Source organism: Patiria miniata, unplaced genomic scaffold (genome assembly GCF_015706575.1).
Source record: "Patiria miniata isolate m_02_andy unplaced genomic scaffold, ASM1570657v1 HiC_scaffold_21, whole genome shotgun sequence".
In the NCBI taxonomy this organism is placed as follows: domain Eukaryota; kingdom Metazoa; phylum Echinodermata; class Asteroidea; order Valvatida; family Asterinidae; genus Patiria; species Patiria miniata.
Window position 1 is genome coordinate 6,777,570 of NW_024037060.1, and position 18,479 is coordinate 6,796,048.

General features: G+C 41.5%; 2 protein-coding genes and 1 non-coding gene across 3 annotated transcripts in view; 1 reads left to right on the forward strand and 2 right to left on the reverse strand.

The window, feature by feature from the left end:
- Positions 1 to 275: 275 nt before the first annotated feature.
- LOC119729542 (collagen alpha-1(I) chain-like) lies at positions 276 to 17,987 on the reverse strand. The gene is made up of 32 exons (XM_038202145.1): positions 17,918 to 17,987; positions 17,411 to 17,518; positions 17,158 to 17,256; positions 16,889 to 16,987; positions 16,571 to 16,624; positions 15,854 to 15,907; positions 15,097 to 15,150; positions 14,778 to 14,831; positions 13,893 to 13,946; positions 13,658 to 13,711; positions 13,272 to 13,379; positions 11,787 to 11,840; positions 11,467 to 11,520; positions 10,376 to 10,429; positions 9,953 to 10,060; positions 8,766 to 8,819; positions 8,247 to 8,300; positions 7,784 to 7,891; positions 7,162 to 7,269; positions 6,861 to 6,968; positions 6,385 to 6,438; positions 5,713 to 5,766; positions 5,533 to 5,586; positions 4,499 to 4,570; positions 4,104 to 4,175; positions 3,550 to 3,570; positions 3,223 to 3,291; positions 2,950 to 3,106; positions 2,213 to 2,316; positions 1,952 to 2,026; positions 1,597 to 1,821; positions 276 to 1,304 (listed from the first exon to the last, which is right to left on the reverse strand). The coding sequence occupies exons 2-32, from the start codon at positions 17,501 to 17,503 to the stop codon at positions 1,158 to 1,160; spliced, it is 2,529 nt and encodes an 842-aa protein (XP_038058073.1). The 5' UTR covers positions 17,504 to 17,518; positions 17,918 to 17,987; the 3' UTR covers positions 276 to 1,157.
- Trnal-uag lies at positions 10,624 to 10,696 on the forward strand. Its single transcript has one exon. It is a non-coding gene; the product is annotated as a tRNA-Leu (tRNA).
- LOC119729863 overlaps positions 17,903 to 18,479 on the reverse strand; it is a 43,774-nt gene continuing 43,197 nt past the window's right edge. The window contains exon 41 of the mRNA XM_038202656.1: positions 17,903 to 17,971. Coding sequence (XP_038058584.1) covers positions 17,903 to 17,971 — 69 coding nt within the window. The remainder of the gene's footprint in view (positions 17,972 to 18,479) is intronic.

The window sequence follows — 18,479 nt, forward strand, 5'->3', positions numbered from 1 at the left end:
TTGTATGTATTATTTTGGGGCAATTCGTCTTTTGCCAACAGAAATAAAATGATAAAGGGCAAATTCTGTTCATTAGTTGACGCAAAAAAAAAAAAAAAATTGGCTGAACATCTTGAACATTACATAAATGCTACCATTTCAACCGACACTGTCCAAAGATTGGATGATTGAACTGGAGAATGAATAAGTTCTTCTGATTCCCATTCGATGTGACGCGATGCAGGAGGTCGTCTTCAGCCGATGTCTTCTCGCGATAAAACAAAATTCCAAGTGTGTTTATGGTTTAAATGAGAAGCTTTATTGTGCTCTATAGGTAAAATGTCAAACTGGCTCAAAAAGACACAATTTGAATGACAGTCCTCCGATGAAAAATGTTTCCACATTTCAAAGTGGTGTACAAAAATATAACTTGTTTTTAAACCAGACCTGCCAAATTGTTAACTAAAAAACGTTCTGCTTAACAAATACTCTGACACTTTTTTTTTGGAAAAGACAAATGGCGAGTACCGACTCAGTGACTCGCCACTTTCTATTTAACTTGCTGATCTAAAAAGCAACATGCACTACATTCAAAGTGGTCCCTATTTATGAGACTTCAGTACTTTTGTTTTTTTTAATGACAATTAAGTAAAAAAAAAAAAAAGGAAAAGCGAAGTGGAGAAAGCTTCATGCATGCCGTTTAGTATCTACTTTATAAAAGCAATTTTCATTCTAAAGTATAGCATCCTTAAGTATTTCGACAACAACAAAGTAAACATACTCAGCTTTTTTTTTTTAACTTTAAAAGAATACAGATTAATTAATTAACCAGTCTAAAAATAGCACCATTCAAGGAACATTCCTCTGCAGCCTTTATAAAGGGAAGTATACTATTAAAGTTATTGAGCAAATGTCATGGCAGAAACAGTCACTAAAAATATCCCAAAACTAAACGATTTTAAATTCAGGAATGTAATTCTGGCGTCAGTCTTTTATCCTTCTAAGCAAAGTAATTTCAGTGTTTTTGCAAGAGTTATGTGACTGAAGTAAAATGATCTGACCAATTCCTTAGTGTTTATTCAATAAAAAAAGGTGTTTTTCTAGGTGTACAGTTAATCAGATTTTTTGTTTATCGTGTAACTGATGCCATGACGTCTTCAGTGCTGTGATAGGGGCCTCTATGAGAAGCAGACTGGGCCGACTTCCACCCCGAATTGTTGCTTGGCTCTGCCGACGTCTGACACAGCAAAGTCCACCAGGGGTAGACGCTCGGTCTTCTTGGTGCTGTAAGAGACGGTGGTCTTGCCCCAGGTGTTGTCGTGTACCTAAAACGTCGATAAAAACCCAGAAGATATATGATTTAAGAATCTATGCGCAAGTACCCCTCAATGGTAAAAACACTCAATAGTGGTTTTTTTCCTTCACTGATGTATTTTATAAACACTGTATACGCAGTGTCGCCCCCGAGTGTCTGTGAGTGAAAAAAACAATGGGACTCCAACATACGACCTCCTCCTAGTATTACAAGTACAGACGTTTTACCACTCGACGTCTTAACACTGTCCTCGTGTGTGAACACTGTCATAAAACTAGGATTTGAGATGCATAGAAATTCACCTTGCAGCCATCTTCTCCGTCCACCTTATACTGCAAGTCTGCCTGGGTGTTCTTGATGCTGATGCGTACGTCGTTGGGTCCCACTAGGGTCAGAGCCTTCTGCGAGCTACCCGTGTTGTTCTCGACGGCGTGAGAGTTCCTGCAGTTGTAGGTCAGGTTCTGCTTGGCTTCAGAGTAGATCAGTCGCAGGAGGGTCAGCTGCACAGGCTTGACGCTGTAGCTGATCTGGTGTGAGGATTGGAAAATCAAAGAAGTTTTGGATTGAGCAAAAAATCTTTGGGATCGTTATTTCCGGCCAAGTCATTCTTTCGACAAGAAAAAGCCAGAACAATTTCGAGAATTGAACCCAACTTACTATAGAGCCGTTCCTCATTTCGGAGAAGACAACGGGTTCCTCTGGCTCCCCAAGATAGTAGGTAGCTTTGGGAATCTGGAAAGAAATGGGAGAAAAATGATGTTACGGATTAGAAGAAAATCCACAGGATTGGGATTTGAAGGATTTTGTTCAACGTTAATGCTGGAGTGAGATTGTCACACAAGGGAACTGAGTATTCTGATCACACTGATCTGCTGATGTCTTAATTTGGGGGAGGGCAGAGGGGGGGGGGGGTCTAACCTCTGGGTAGTCTGGGTAGATGCAGGTAGCGTTGGTCTTCTTGTCGCAGTAGGCAACAAATTTGTCGTAGTGGGAGCCTCCGCTGGGATCCAGGGTGTAGTAGCCTACAAAAATGGTCAAAATGTAGACGTTAATCGATGACTCAAATTTGCCAATTTCTAGTTATTTAATTTCATTCAAACAGATCTTCAAAAAGATCTCATAGCCACCAGAAAATGTTGCTGTTTATTGGATGACATTCTTGAGAGGATTACAATTCACAAGTGTGCTTCGACGTGCGATGGACTTGGTTACTGCCCCTATGTGCTCCAAGCGCAAGTACCCCCTCAACGGTAAGAAAAGGAGAATTGCCAATGACGCCTGATGCTCATGTCAAGATGCAGTGACTATGCGCACATCCAGAATAAAATAAGTCGTGCGTACTTCGAGCTATACACATGGAAACTGGTACGCACACGCGGTGTGTCCCGTCCATGGGGCTCTCAAAAGTTGTAAAAAAGCACCCTGTCTTGTTTGCGCACGGGGCCGATAATCTGGCAGTTCACTGTTGAGATTCCAAAACGGTAGAAGTTGGAATTTTGGATTGCTGCTCACCACAGTTTCAGTTTTTAGCTGAGCTCGTTTCTGTCGAAAGTTTGCTAAGGTCTGTGAAAGTGGTGTACTTATAATTGCTAGGTCCACGCAAATCGGAACAGGTTTATGCTAAAATCGGACTAATGATAGAAAGATTTACTCACCGCTTGGGAGTATCGGGTGGCACTTGAAGAGATCCTTACAGGAGCGGGCTGGGTACTCTGGCTCACCATTGGGCAGCAGCAGCCTCTCAATGCGATTTCTCAGCTGAATGATGCGGGCCTCGTAGTCATCCTCGGCAATTGTGGCATCGTCGCCGTACTGGTAAGACAAGAATTTTTCAACACAAATTTGCCAACAAGCTCTAATGTGCAACAACAAACACAATCATAACAAAAGATACGCAAGCAAATTTGAGAACATTTGACACAACTTACGTAATTAGCGTAGGGGTTGGGTCCCTTGTCGCCCTGGCTAACACCATATGAACCACCAGAGTAGGCGTACTGTGTTGATAAAAGATGAAATAAATTAGAACTACATCACAGAGTGAAAACTCTTTGATAAAATTTGGTGGAAGAAAGTCAGCAAAGAAGTTTTGGCGACACTAATTCTACACACACAAAAAAGAAGACATTGAAAGCTAACTCAATTTCATTAAATGATTTTTGTGATTTTATAATGTCAGTGAGGAGAACCCCAGGATTTTTCAAAAGAAAAAGGAAAGAAAAAGGAACATTGAATCAATCATCAAAATAACTCACCCCTGAGTAGCTGAGTGCTCCCTGTATGGAAGAAAATGTACAGTGTATGTTACGTGTCATCCTTCACATGAATATGAAAATTACGTGTCATTCTTCTAAAACTGTAATTTCTTCTTGTTGTCTTCTCTCTATTAAGTTGGTGTGATGTTTTCCCTGGGATGCTTTGCCGACTATATGATACAGATACACAAATGATGCTCTTCATGATACCAACTATTTTTGCATGGAAATTGCAAGAGAGTACAAATTTGCTCAATCTGGGATTGGCTTTTCTAATGTAAGGTAGACCATCCCGACCTGTCAATCAAACAGTGTGCATTGACCAATTAGATCAAGACTTTGAATCAGGTGACCACAGTAGATTTATCGTCAAATGCGGTCACAAGCACGTGAGTAATGTGCACAGACCAAAAGTTGGGCGGGGCTTATATCTGATTCTGGAATGGTTTAATCATGTTGTCTCCACCCTGATCTCCCCCCACATTCTGATCAACTCCCCGCCTCTTTATGAGGTGGAAGAACAGGTGCAAAAAAAAAACAATGGTTAGACTTACAGGTGCTCCAGCCCTTCCTGGGGGTCCTGGGGGTCCAGCTGGCCCACTCCTACCACCTGCACCACGTTGGCCCTAAAGAACATGACAGATACATGATTTCAATGGGGGAAAAAATGGACTTCCAATTCAACTTGTTTATTTCTGATAAACATTTGTATCATTGCCAATATTGTTCTTCCCTCATTCAGGCAGTTTCTAACCTTGTCAATTTTTTTGGTCGTTTAATGGATGCCTTCGCTGAAAAAAAATATCCAGATTCTTTGTAATAGTGATCCTTTTTTTTTTCTGGCTCCCAACCACCATTTTGAACATTTTGAATAAAAAACTCCACACTGGAAAATCTCTAAATGAAAAAAGGGGAGAAATTAAAACCAAAGTAGTATGAGACCACTTACTCCTGGTCCAGCCATACCGCGGGGTCCTTGCTGACCGTTGTTGCCATTCCTGCCACGAGCGCCATCAATACCCTACAAAATGATCAAGGAAACATCATGTAGGAAACTACAAAACACTCCAAGATCCTTCAAAGTCCAACAGAGGGTTTTGATGGATTTTGCAGGATTGAGTAAGTTAGAGTCCAGACACCAGGCGCGGTTTTACGGGGGGGCTAGGGGGGGCTGTAGCCCCCTCCCCCCAAATTTTGTCTAGCCCCCCCAAAATAAATTCCGTAAAAAAAAAAAAATTGCATTAGCAAAAACAAGGATTGTGATGTACATGCGAACGGTCTCCCCCTAAAGAAATAATCATGACAAGGGTGCATTTGTAGTTAATATAGTGTGAATGATTTTAGGATTTTATTGGCGCTCCCCATTGAAAATATGGCATGAGCCCCCCCCCCCCCCCCCCCCAACCTATTGATTTTCGGAGGCCTAAGTGTCTGGAAAAAATAACCGGTCTACATTTCAGCACGCCTCCCTAAAAAAATTCTGGATCCACCGTGCTAGCCCCCCAAAATATTGGTTCTAGAACCGCGCCTGCCAGACACCGCGGTACTTAACACGGGATTGATATCCCCTTTGATTCTTTGGGTACGAATAACAATAATAAAGATCTAAAAGCGCTTCATTCACAATATTACCCCTGTTCATCAGGCCATGAGAGCATTATTGTTTCCACAGCAACTCGAGATCTGGACAATCTGTCTCTACCCTCACAGGTATACCATTTTTACTCCTGGGTGGAGAGAGGCAAATTGTAGTAAAGTGTCTTACCCAAGGGCACAAGCACCATGTTTCCCATGGAGGTTCGAACCCACGTACCACGGCACATGAGTCGAACACCGTAACCACTGGACCACGTCGCTTAGCAAATAATTTTTTTTTTCTCTGCCCAGTTGAGGATTTTGAGGAATGTTCCTGACTCAACAGCATCAGAAATTAAGAGTTAATAATTATTTTTATCAAATTAAGTTTTGTTTTTGAGAACTCACAGCGGGACCAGCAGGACCAGGTCTTCCATTCGCACCACGGGCGCCAGTAGGACCCTAGCATTAAGAAGGGGAAAAGAAGTGATTTGTGAAAGTGTCTATACAAAATAAAATCATTAGTAAATTTACCAAACTATAAAAACCAGGAATTAAGACCAACATTAACAAATGTTTGGAACTCACTTTTGGTCCAGCGGATCCTGGTCTGCCGGGAGAACCACCCCATCCCTTGTGTCCCTGCAGGCAAAAACAAAAACCAAAAAAAAAATGAATAAAACTGCTGCCAACTGCTCACTGGCTGGATCAACAACAATAAAGGGGCCTAACGTTTCAATCCTAAAACAAAAAAAAACAGATTACAAAACATGAGTGCAAAAATCCATGATTGTTTATAAAAAAATCTTTTCAAACTTTATTAGTTGATCATGATGTACCCTTTTTAATTTTCAATTCTCAACTATTTTCAGAACTTCATCCATCAAATTCAAGGGAGAATCCATTTCAACCAATTAGCCCCTGTACCACCCCACACCACCCTGTCTGTTACTCCGTGTGTCACGTGTCACCCCAAATGCCCCAGCACTGCATGGCTTCATGGATTTATCAGGGAATAAACACGATAAAATACAATGTATAAACAAAGTGTAACACAATATAAATGCTAATGAGTACAATTTTGCTATCCGGTTCGTTAGTGTGACATCATCTCAATTCAACCATATGTACTTCACATGGTGCAGCATAGCACGAATGGAACCGGAAGTTAACGCAACTCGAGCGTTTATCCAATGGGCGCTAGTTTGCATGTGCGTGCGCGTGTATGACGTTTTTACTAACAAAATGGATAGCACCCACCTGTATTCCTGTGGCACCTGTTTCACCCCTGGCTCCTGCAGGTCCAGCAGGTCCCTAAAATGAAAACAAAACAAAAACACCCACACAATGAAAGTGTTGGAAAACCTTAGCATTTCTGATACAAAAAGAATTTGGTTGCACTTGAATTTGGACTTGGATTTACGTGCAAAAACAATTTTGAAAAAAAATCTTGGTATCTGGGATGTCCTGGAGGTGGTGAAAGTGAAAATCTACTAAGCATAACAAAATGTTGCTCAGCGACAACTGATGCCAAAATGCCATCAGATGTAAATTACTTTGTTATCAGCTTCTGTTGCTAAGTATGTACATTTTCTGAGCGATTTTTTTCTTCTGACAAGCGGCTTTTTGACATGAGGCCGCAATTCAGACACGTCTCAATAAGAGAGTGCCCCTCCAACCCCGTATAAAAGGTAAAATTGAAATTAAAAAAAAAAAATAATAATAATCCGACTTACAGCAGGTCCCATGTTTCCATCGGCTCCTGCGCCACCTCTTGGTCCAGCAGGTCCAGCAGCTCCACGACTGCCACGCTCACCCGGACCACCCATCGGGCCTTGACGACCCTGACAAGACAAATTTACAAGATACATAATTTTCTCTACACTCTGATTATCTCAATTAGAATCCCCTTGAAATATATGACATACACTAGTGGTTACATTTGTAGGCTGCACATTTAGTGCTGAATACTTTAAGGGACAAAACAAGGGAGTATAGTTTCTTTTTTTTTGGTCAAAGTTTGGGGGTAAATCTTACAGGCACTCCAGCGGTTCCAGCAGGTCCTTGCGGTCCTTGAGATCCCTTGTCACCTTGAGATCCAGTGGCTCCCTTGGCACCAGTGGCTCCATCAGAACCATCCCTTCCCTGTGTGACGTAAAAAAAAAAAATCACCATCTCAAGTGATTTCACTATAAACTATAGCTCTAAACTATAAGTTCTAAAAAAAATGTGAATTGACTCAGTCAGCCAGTGACTCAGTCAATCAGTCAGTCCAGAGGCGCACCCAGGATTTGGCTTTGGGGGAGCTCACAATTTATTTTTTTTTCCAAATTTTTTAGAAGTTAAAATTTTTTCAAAAATCTTGCCCAAAATGTTTGGCGGCAGAAAAAAAATTGGGTTTTTTTGGGCGTGTGACGTTGGTGGCGCCACTTACACCCCTAATATACCACTCGAATATAGGCAACATATATTATCACCCTAGATCAAATTGTGGGACTAAAAAAAATACCACCCCCCAATTTTTTTTTTAAATTGACAACCTCGGGGAGGGGGGGGGGGTCAAGCCCCCCCCCCATTTCCCCCCCTCCCCCTTTGGGTCACTGAGTCATGCAGTCCTACCAGGATAGGAATGGGAATATCAATACTGGAGGATACTCACATCAGATCCGGTTGGTCCGCGTGGTCCCTTAACACCCCGGGCTCCCTGACGTCCTACCGACCCGTCCTCGCCAGGAGATCCACGTCTACCTGGGGAACCGTCGCTACCCTGTTTAGGAAAATTTTTAAAAAGATAATAATGACACGAATCAACCAATATCATAATTATAAATGATTGCCATTTTTAAAAATGTATGTGGCCATCCTAAATAATAATTTTTATCACGAGGAGGCAATGCACGACTGCTCAAAGAACAACTGATAAACTTTTGAGCTGGCTTTGCAAAAAGAACAAATGGAACAAAGAATCAGAACAGAACATACACAAACAACAAGAAGAATTCAACCATAGTGCAAAACCAAGAAAGTTCACATCCCACATGGAAGTACCCCTTGTTTAAATGCTCCACTCTTTAAACAAATATGTAACCGAAAGAAAAGTAGCACCTGGGATATATACTTACAGGTCTGCCAGCTGGGCCAGTGGGTCCAGGGGCTCCCATTGCTCCCATGCCACCCTAGGGGAGAGGGAAAAAACCCAAGAAATCAACACCTTATGATATGAATTCAGTCAAGATAAAGAACCAAAATGGATAAGTTAAGATCATATGAAGAAATACGAGGTACAGACATGCAACTGAGTTATCGAGAAAGATACGGGGGAAAGAAGTTATGCGCATCGTTTTCTTCATATTTTTTTTTTTCGAAAATGGAAATCAGCATGTTGGTAATTAACCTTAAAATTCAGCTTCAACCCTGATTAAGATGAAAAATGTGAATATATACTTTAAGTTCTCTCAAAAGTATTTCATGAGATCCTGGAAAACACATTGTGAAAAGTAGCCCTTCACAAAGTCAGTTAGAAGTATTTGTTGCATCAAACAATAGCAGGAGCTAAAGTATATGGATGTTAGCTGTGTTTTTCAATAAATCAAAGAAACTAATAAAAAAGACTATAAAGACAAACACAGCAAGGTACTCACAAGTTCTCCGATCACTCCAGATGGACCAGCTGGTCCAGCAGGGCCGGCAGGTCCCTGTAACAAACAATAATTTAAACCATTCTAAAAAAAAGCAAAGACCATCGACCAGTTAGCATAGAAAAGTAGCTTCATACTTCAAGCCAACGTAACTGATGAACTGAATCTTACAGGGTAACTGCAAACATTACAATGAATCAACATTTGTTGACTCCACAAAATTCCCTTTGCTGTTTGATTTCATGTGCAGGTATGAGTCAACCTTTAGTGTGTCTGTCAAATTTATTTTTTACTAAACATCCAGGCTCGGTCAGTTTAAGCATTCAGCCAATTTCCTGCTTCTTGAAAGTTGATTTTGCAAACAAGAAATAATATGACATATGACATATATGACATAATCACAATGACGTTTTTAAATTTCTATTATAAGCACCCGTCCCAACCCACGATGTTTGACCAATCACAGCCAAGCTTATAGAGTAGACCATTTGTCATTGGTGCATTTATTTTATGTTTGAAACAACACAGGTGCTCAAAATCTAAAGTGGTGTTCAACAAACTAACCTGATGAAGTGTTAGCTCTGTGAACGACGTATATATTTCTAGAAAACACAATATTCTGGATATCTCGATTTCAATTCAAAAGTTACTGAGTCATGATACAATCCCGAAATCAGCATTCGGGACGTGATTCTCATTCAGCCGATTGTTGCTACGTGATGTCACACACGGAACCGACGATTCTCGCTTATAATAGCAACCGCGCGCGTGTGCGTCTATCAACGCACTTTGTGTCAACGCACCCATTCACGGATTAGCCCAATTACAAACCAACTGCTAACCGGGAAATTTCCAAAAATGTGTCACTTGACACATCATTGGGAATGACCTTCTTGTAAGGTTTTCTTCAAAACGACAGCATGTCAGCGAAATAAATTTACAGGGAGTTTAGCGTCATTACTATCTTTAAACCAAGTGAGCATTTTAAAAATAATGTGGTCGGTTACTTGTTGAATAGATGCAAATGGCGTACCCTACCTTTAATATCCGACATGCGTACAATCGCATATGACCCATATCTAAAACATACAGTGTGGCATTGGAGGGGTATTCTTGTCCCTATACAGAGTGGGCGGGGCCTAACCAATCAGTCTATTGAAATGTTCAACTTGGCAACGGGCAATACTCACGTCACCACCGTTCCTGCCGTCTTCACCTCGTGCACCGTTAGGTCCTGGGGGTCCTGGGATACCACGGACACCTGGTGCCCCGGCAACACCGGTGTCACCACGTCGGCCCTACAGATACATTTACAGATACAGGGTTTTTATTCAATATTAACAAAAAGATGGAATTTCAAAGACAGACCAGCGCATGCGTTACCAATCAGAGTAACCGACTTAGGAGGATGCAAGTCTCCTGACACAGGGCAGAGTATACTGTCCAAAAAGTTGAGTTTCCCTCGGTTCTTGTCAGAACCTCAGAAACTCACAAAGAGATTTATCACACGGTGTTATCGTAAACCATTGTCTTATGTATACGATGGCATGTCACATACTTTAATATCTGTGCTCGTCTTTTTTATTGAAAATTTTTTTAAAATCCCCACTCACCATTGCACCTAGTCTTCCGCTGGATCCAGGTGGACCGACCTCACCTCTTGCTCCCTGAGATAAAAAAACAGAAAGAAATCATATTCAGACAAAATTATATGAAAAAAATGTACAAATCTATGTCAGCGATGTGGAAACTAAACAAAGAGGTGGTATCCTTCGGTTTCAGTGATCTGACTTTTTATTTACATCTGAAGTTTACAAGATGGAATTTTACATCAGATTCGAACCAGCCAACCGATCCCGTTAGCTCGGTGGTCGAGTGGTAAGACATCTGCATTAGAAAGCAGGAGGTCGTGGGTTCGAGTCCCACCCGAGTGATATTTCCAACTTTCACTCGGGAGGTAATACACTGAGTATACAGTGTTTAAACGTCGGTGAAAGGCAAAAACCTATAATTTGATTTACATATGAAGTAATATATCAACGTCTGATAAGTCTATAAGCATGCAAACTTATGCGACCCCGCGTGCCAGCCAATCACAGTCGACTTAACAAAATGGTGACGTCTTTTCGATCAGAAGTGTGGAATAAGCTGTTGATTGGTCAATTTGGATGCTGTGATTTTGTAACACAACAACGGACATAGAGATTTAATCAAACCTACCCACGACACTGGCTCTCAAACCTGTTAGCAAAATGCTGCGCGTATAGAATTCACGAACGCTCATCGAGGGCATGACGTGAGTGCGCAAGAGGGCGTCAGCATTGCGCGTGCTATTTAAAATATTATGTGATGATCATTTGAAGCCACAGTACGGTTTGCGCATCTCGTAACATATTGTTACAGGCCGTGTGGCACAGCCTGTTTTTGCTAACACAATTCACAACGTAAAAGCATAACAGATGTTGTGTCTAGGTTTTATTAGATGTCTGTGACAACGGGTTACCAAAGACTCGATATAAAAGGTGCACACTGAATGGTCAGAATCTCGAGGTCCAGACGCAGCCTTGTTTTGCAAAAGTAATCGCCGAATCTTCTTGCAAATCATAGACCCTTGCTGTGCAAGGGGATATTAAATAGACTACATAAAACCAGCTTTAGGCTTATGAAAATGAAAATTTGACTGAATTTCTGAATTGCTACTCACGACAGATCCCGTGGGTCCAGGCATTCCACTTGATCCAGGACTTCCGGCAACTCCCTTTAAGTTGGAAATGAAAAAAAAGGGAAAAGTTAGGGATAAAAGTTTAATTTTCACATCTGACAAATGACAACTGCCTGAAAGAAAAAACGTGAAAAACGTCATTCCAAAGTAGTTCAAAATTTAAATAAATATCGATAAAGGTTAAAGGAAAAAGTTTGATTTTGACATCTGATAACTGAAACTGTCTGAAACAAAATGAACAATATGTCATTCAAAATGGGAAATCCATTCAAAAACATAAGAAAATAATGTTCATAACATACCGCTGCTCCTTGTTCACCAGATTCACCGCGTGATCCTGCTGCTCCTGTGGCTCCCTGTAAACCAACAAATCAGATCAATATTTCATATCCTAAAATATAAACCCTTTATATGGAACAAATATGTATAATTAAATATTTGGGGCTATTTTTTCCCACATTTTTAAACTTCCTTTAAAAGATTTCTTGAGTCATTCGGGTGAATGAATTGACTTACAGTTGGTCCAGTACCTCCTGGTGAACCAATTACTCCTGGGGGTCCCTGATCACCAACGGTTCCCCTCCCCCACCACCCCTCCCCTAACCCTCTCCCAACCCAATGAGTTCTTGTATATCCACTGATGTGACTTACCGGTGCTCCAGTACGTCCTGGTGCACCAACTCCTCCCTGATCACCAAGGGTTCCCCTCCCCCACCACCCCTCACACCCCTCCCCTAACCCTCTCCCAACCCAATGAGTTCTTGTATATCCACTGATGTGACTTACCGGTGCTCCAGTACGTCCTGGTGCACCAACTCCTCCTGGGGCTCCCTGATCACCAACAGTTCCCCTCCCACACCCCTCCCCTAACCCTCTCTCAACCCAATCTACTGATGTGACTTACAGTTGGTCCAGTACGTCCTGGTGCACCAACTCCTCCCTGATTACCAACGGTTCCCCTCCCCCACCACCCCTCACACCCCTCCCCTAACCCTCTCTCAACCTAATCTACTGATGTGACTTACCGGTGCTCCAGTACGTCCTGGTGCACCAACTCCTCCTGGGGGTCCCTGATCACCAACGATTCCCCTCCCCCACCACCCCTCACACCCCTCCCCTAACCCTCTCTCAACCCAATCTACTGATGTGACTTACATTTGGTCCAGTACGTCCTGGTGCACCAACTCCTCCCTGATCACCAACGGTTCCCCTCCCCCACCACCCCTCCCCTAACCCTCTCTCAACCCAATCTACTGATGTGACTTACATTTGGTCCAGTACGTCCTGGTGCACCAACTCCTCCTGGGGGTCCCTGATCACCAACGGTTCCCCTCCCCCACCACCCCTCACACCCCTCCCCTAATCCTCTCTCAACCCAATCTACTGATGCGAATTACAGTTGGTCCAGTACGTCCTGGTGCACCAACTCCTCCTGGGGGTCCCTGATCACCAATGGTTCCCCTCCCCCACCACCCCTAACACCCCTCCCCTAACCCTCTCTCAACCCAATCTACTGATGTGACTTACATTTGGTCCAGTACGTCCTGGTGCACCAACTCCTCCTGGGGGTCCCTGATCACCAATGGTTCCCCTCCCCCACCACCCCTCACACCCCTCCCCTAATCCTCTCTCAACCCAATCTACTGATGTGACTTACCGGTGCTCCAGTACGTCCTGGTGCACCAACTCCTCCTGGGGGTCCCTGATCACCAACGGTTCCCCTCCCCCACCACCCCTCACACCCCTCCCCTAACCCTCTCTCAACCCAATCTACTGATGTGACTTACCGGTGCTCCAGTACGTCCTGGTGCACCGACTCCTCCCTGGACTCCCGGATCACCAACGCCTCCCCTAGGTCCCTTCTCTCCACGCGCTCCTACTGGTCCTTGTGGTCCCTGAAACCAACAACAAAAAGACCACGCTAAACTTAAAGATAGTAATAATCAACCAACTGAAACAGAGGCCATGCCCAAATCTACTGTCTAGAAGCAATGTCCAAGTCTTCGACAACTTCAACTACAAGGTTCATGCTGACAATAGATGTAACCCCAGCTCCAGGGTCACGTTTAGGACATGGCCTTAGATCTCATCTAAAATAAGTCTCCAAGTATGAAAATCATATTAAAGAAAACAAGTGACCAATTTGGTAGTTTATGGGGTCTTAATGACCTACCTGTCCTCCAGGGATGCCTTGGGCTCCACGCTCCCCCGCTCTACCTCTCTCACCCTGTTTTGAACCAGAAACAAGATATTTTTATTTGGAATATTCCTTAATTCACATTTCAACTAGTTCTTAAACCATTGCAGAGAAGCACAGTAAATGTGCCATCGATTTGTGTTTTTGACAGATACAGTTAGCTTTCTGGAAAAAAAAATTGCCAAAGTTTTTAAAATTGATTACAACTTACAGGATTTCCTTTAGCTCCGGGGAGACCTGTGCGACCAGATCTTCCAATGCCTCCCTGTACGTAGAAATAAAAGAAAACAGGTGAAATGCATGACAATTGATATTTCAAGCAGAAAATGGCAAATCAGTGACAATGCAAAACAAGTAAGACATGAAGGGCTGAAGAGAAGCCACTTAAAAGATCAATCTCTGCTTTGGAAGTAAAATAGAAGTAAAACAGATTGTTTGAGTTAAATTTGACCAATACAAACAAACCCAAAAGTTCTTTTTCAGAGATATTTTTTAGGGCTTGGAAAATATACAGGGTGAGTAAAAAAAACGAAACCCAAATGTCGGGACTATTGTTTTACTGAAGTTCTGCATGTAGCACTGTAAAAATCTAGGATATGAAAGCCCAATTCATAAGCTTTCTTTGAGTACAAGAATCATTCAAATCACTCCTGTACTTTTCAAGTTACAGAATTTTAAACACAACCACCGTTTAAAGTTCTGTCCACGGATCACAAAAAAGGTGTGCGTTCCTTCAGCAAAACGAAAACATTTCACACACATCCCCATGTGATTTGTTTTCGTTTTGCTGAAAGAACACTGAACTTTTTTACCATCTGTGGACAGAACCTTAAAACGGTAGTTGTGTTTAAAATTCTGTAACTTGAAAAGTACATAAGTGATTTGAATGATTCTTGTACTAAAAGAAAGCTTATAAAACAGGCTTTCATATCCTAGATTTTGAAAATTCAACATGCACAACTTCCCTAAAACAACGGTCCCAACATTTGGGTTTCATTTTTTTTACTCACCCTGTATCATGTCAAGATATTACAGTATTAGTAACAAGAATAAGTCAGACAGACAGACAGACAGGCAAGCAAACTGACTGACATACCTGCTCTCCCCTCAGCCCAGGGGATCCGGGTGCTCCTGGGGGGCCGGAATTTCCCTGAAGGAAAAAAAATGAAGAGAGTAGTTGTGAAAGCACAACAATTAAAACTGGGAAAAATCTGTGTCTATTCCAATGGAAATCTTCCTGTTCATTGAGAACACTGTTGCTCCTAGTGCTCCTAAAAACAGTGACAAATCGGGAAGTCTCCATCAAAAGGCTGAATTTGGTGGTAGTTTTCCGGAGACACACTCTGGGCCACAGGTTCCAATCCCGCTTTGGATGGAATCAAAAATAAAAGCAGAATAGATTCCAAAGGACTTACCCTTGAGCCAGGACCTCCTGACCCGCCACGCTTGCCTGTTGCTCCTCGGGCACCCTACACGTAAAAAAAAAAAAAATTGAAAATGTTTTTATTTAATTTTACCAAGACGAGAATCCATTAATGAAAAGATTTGCTTAACCATGTAATGTCAATGTATCAGACACAAAGTAATACAAAGTGATTCAAAAAAAGCGGAACCCAAACCCCCAAAAATATATTTCGTATTTAAAAAATATGTAGCCCCAGATATAATAATGATTGGAAAGCCAATTTCATACGCTATTTTTAGATGAAAAACATACTGAAATTGCTCAATTCATTCAAAGAATATCACCATTTAAACGCAATGATCCTAAAAACAGAATACTTGTTTTAACAATTGTCAACAACTGTAGTACACAATATCTTTATTAACAACCCTGGTTAGGCAAACAACATGATTTATAAAATCCACTTTTTTTAAAAGACGGGCCTTCAAAAGGACTTTGTTGAATATTTGTAACTTTTAAACTGAGGTTTTATCACTGGTGATGTTTGAAGACAATTGTGACGATGATTCTTGAAATCGCATTCGTCAAAAGTAGCGTATTATGAAATTGGCTTTCCAGTCATTATTACGTTTGGTGCAATTTGTAAATATAATTTTTGGGGTTTGTAAATATAATTTTGGGGGTTTGGGTTCCGCTTTTTTTTTACTCACCCTGTAAAAATAAAAACGTAAAATAAATTACAAAAAAAAAAAAAAAATATTACTCACAGTAGCTCCAACAACTCCGATGCCTCCAACACCACCCCGATCACCTGGGGTTCCCTAAAATATAAAATAAATTTATGAGTAAGGCCATTTTATCTATATCTTGAATTATGGATCATCTGCCAGAATAAATATGATTTATAACAAACATTTAAACATTGAAAATATTGACTTTGATGGCCAAAAAATTGAAGACTTTTGATTCAAGTTTAAAACAAGCAACATTGGCTGCATGGCCACGACTCTCTGTGTATCTTACTATAGACAGAGAGAGAGATGCTCATACATATGGATTTGCTCAACTGTATTTTTATCCATTCGCATCCATTTGCGATATTGTCCAATGGTAACGGTGTTCGACTCAAGCGCCATGGTACGTGGCTGCGAACCCTGATGTGGAACATGGTGCTTGTGTTCTTTGGCAAGACACTTGACTACAATTGCCTCTCTACCCTGGAGTACAAATGGGTAACTGTGAAGGTAGAGACCAGAATGCGCTGGCCTTGAGCTGCTGCTAAGTGAAAAATGGTCTCAAGCCTAATGAACAGGGTAATAATTGTGAAGCATTTTGAGGACTTGGTATAAATCGCTATATAAGCATTGCATTATCATTATAGTTTATTTGTGGTACGCGTAAAAAAACCCATGTTTACTGGTTCATGCTCCTAAAATTCCGAAAAAAAGGAAAGGTTTTTAAAATCTGAACAATGGCGAACTTACGGGTAGTCCTGGGATCCCGAGGCGTCCAACATCACCTGGGGCTCCTTTATCTCCCTGGAAAACCAACCAAAAAAGCAATTTTATCCATTTGTAAAAATGTTTTCAATTCAAATCTGAAAATGTCAATTTGAAAACACAAACAAATATTGAATCCAACAAGTTTGACAGACAGAAAAAAAGACGTAAGGTTGTTGGAGGAATTAAACGTATTTCTAAAACCGCTTTAATAATACTCAGTTTGCAATGTTTCTTAAAATAACTTACACAGCTTTCTGAAAATGTCCATCATGAAAAGGGATTGATTATAAAGTAATTTACCCCTTCTCCGTCACGTCCATCGCGTCCGTCGGCTCCAGTGTCACCATCTGGACCTGCAGGTCCAGCCAAACCCATCGGGCCCCTCTCTCCTCTGTTACCCTGATAGAATGACAAAATGAAACATCAAGTAACAAAACAAAGGAAAATTTAGTTGTCAAGTCTTGGTTTTCTGCTACATTACATTTCTGTGTTTTGCAAATGGAAACAAATTGGGTTCAAATTCTTACAAAACAAATCCAGATACATTTTCTTTTGAATAAAGGACTTACGGTCAACCCCGTTGGTCCTCCTTGTCCTGGGGGTCCAGCAACACCAGCAGCTCCCCGCTTACCCTGGGCTCCACGCGCTCCGGTTGCTCCCACACCACCCTGGGGGAAAATTTCAAAGAATTTTAAAATCACGAGTGTAACATTTCTGAGAAAATCTTATAATAGTATTTATAATCTTGTTTTGATAATTTTCTAGCTTACAACTCCAGTGAGATTGACGTAAATTGTGAAAAAAATTTGTGGACCGTCTTACATTAGGTCCTCCAGCTCCGGCAGCTCCTTGGGGTCCAGTGTCTCCACGTGCACCTTGAGATCCTTGAGGTCCAGCCGGCCCCTCAGGTCCCATGTCTCCTGCGATACCCTAGAGACAAATCAGCAAGATGAATCTGAGCTTGTGATGCATAACATGCCCAGACAATTTCATCCTATCAACCAACTGTATTCGCTAAACAAAAATGCTCAACGTGGGAAATTCATTGATTGAATAAAACAAGCTGTGTGTACTGTGCTCCCACAAGATTAGTGTGAAGTTGCCAAAACGACATTCTGACATTGTGTTTTTATTACAGAATAGACTCTGTGCATTAATTGATGGCAATTCGCAGTGAGAGAGCTCTTTTCAACAAACAACGTCGGTACTCTTAGTTTATGATATCAACTATCAAATCAAATATTGAAACTTTATGAAAATATGAGACCAACTTCAGTGGAAGCGAAATTTTTGAAGTTGTATGAACCCTGTCATTTACGGTCGACTTACACTTGGTCCTCTTTGTCCAGTTGCGCCAAGATTCCCTGTTCGACCTTCTTCTCCCTACATGGAGAGAAAACCAAGCGGTATACATGTTGGATATGGATGGATTAACTCAAGCAAGCCCTGTGCTATTAGTTAAGCATGTTTCATGAATTGGTAAGTAATTTTGGCTTGTGCACATGTGTGCACTCCATAGCTAGACATTCTGTGCTGAAATGGTTAGCGTATAAATTCTTTGCTGGGCTGTAAGCACAGAGGTCTCCACCAACTAGGCCCAATACACGACACTGCTGAACAGTTAGCACTGCTTCACAGTTATGTAAAGGTCCTTACCTGCCATATAATTGGAATTATGTGAGGTCGAGGAGGAGAGACTCACCTTGTATTTTTGTCCCTAGTAATACGGCTTGTACGACCCGGAAGAAAATGGTTAATTCCTTCATTCATAAACTATAGCAGAAAATTGTTCTAACCTAAAGAACTACTCCAGTGCGTGGATATGTGCTAACAGTTGCGCGTGCATGGAGAATTCTGTTGTTACGTCACTGATTTAAGCAACTTTTCTTCT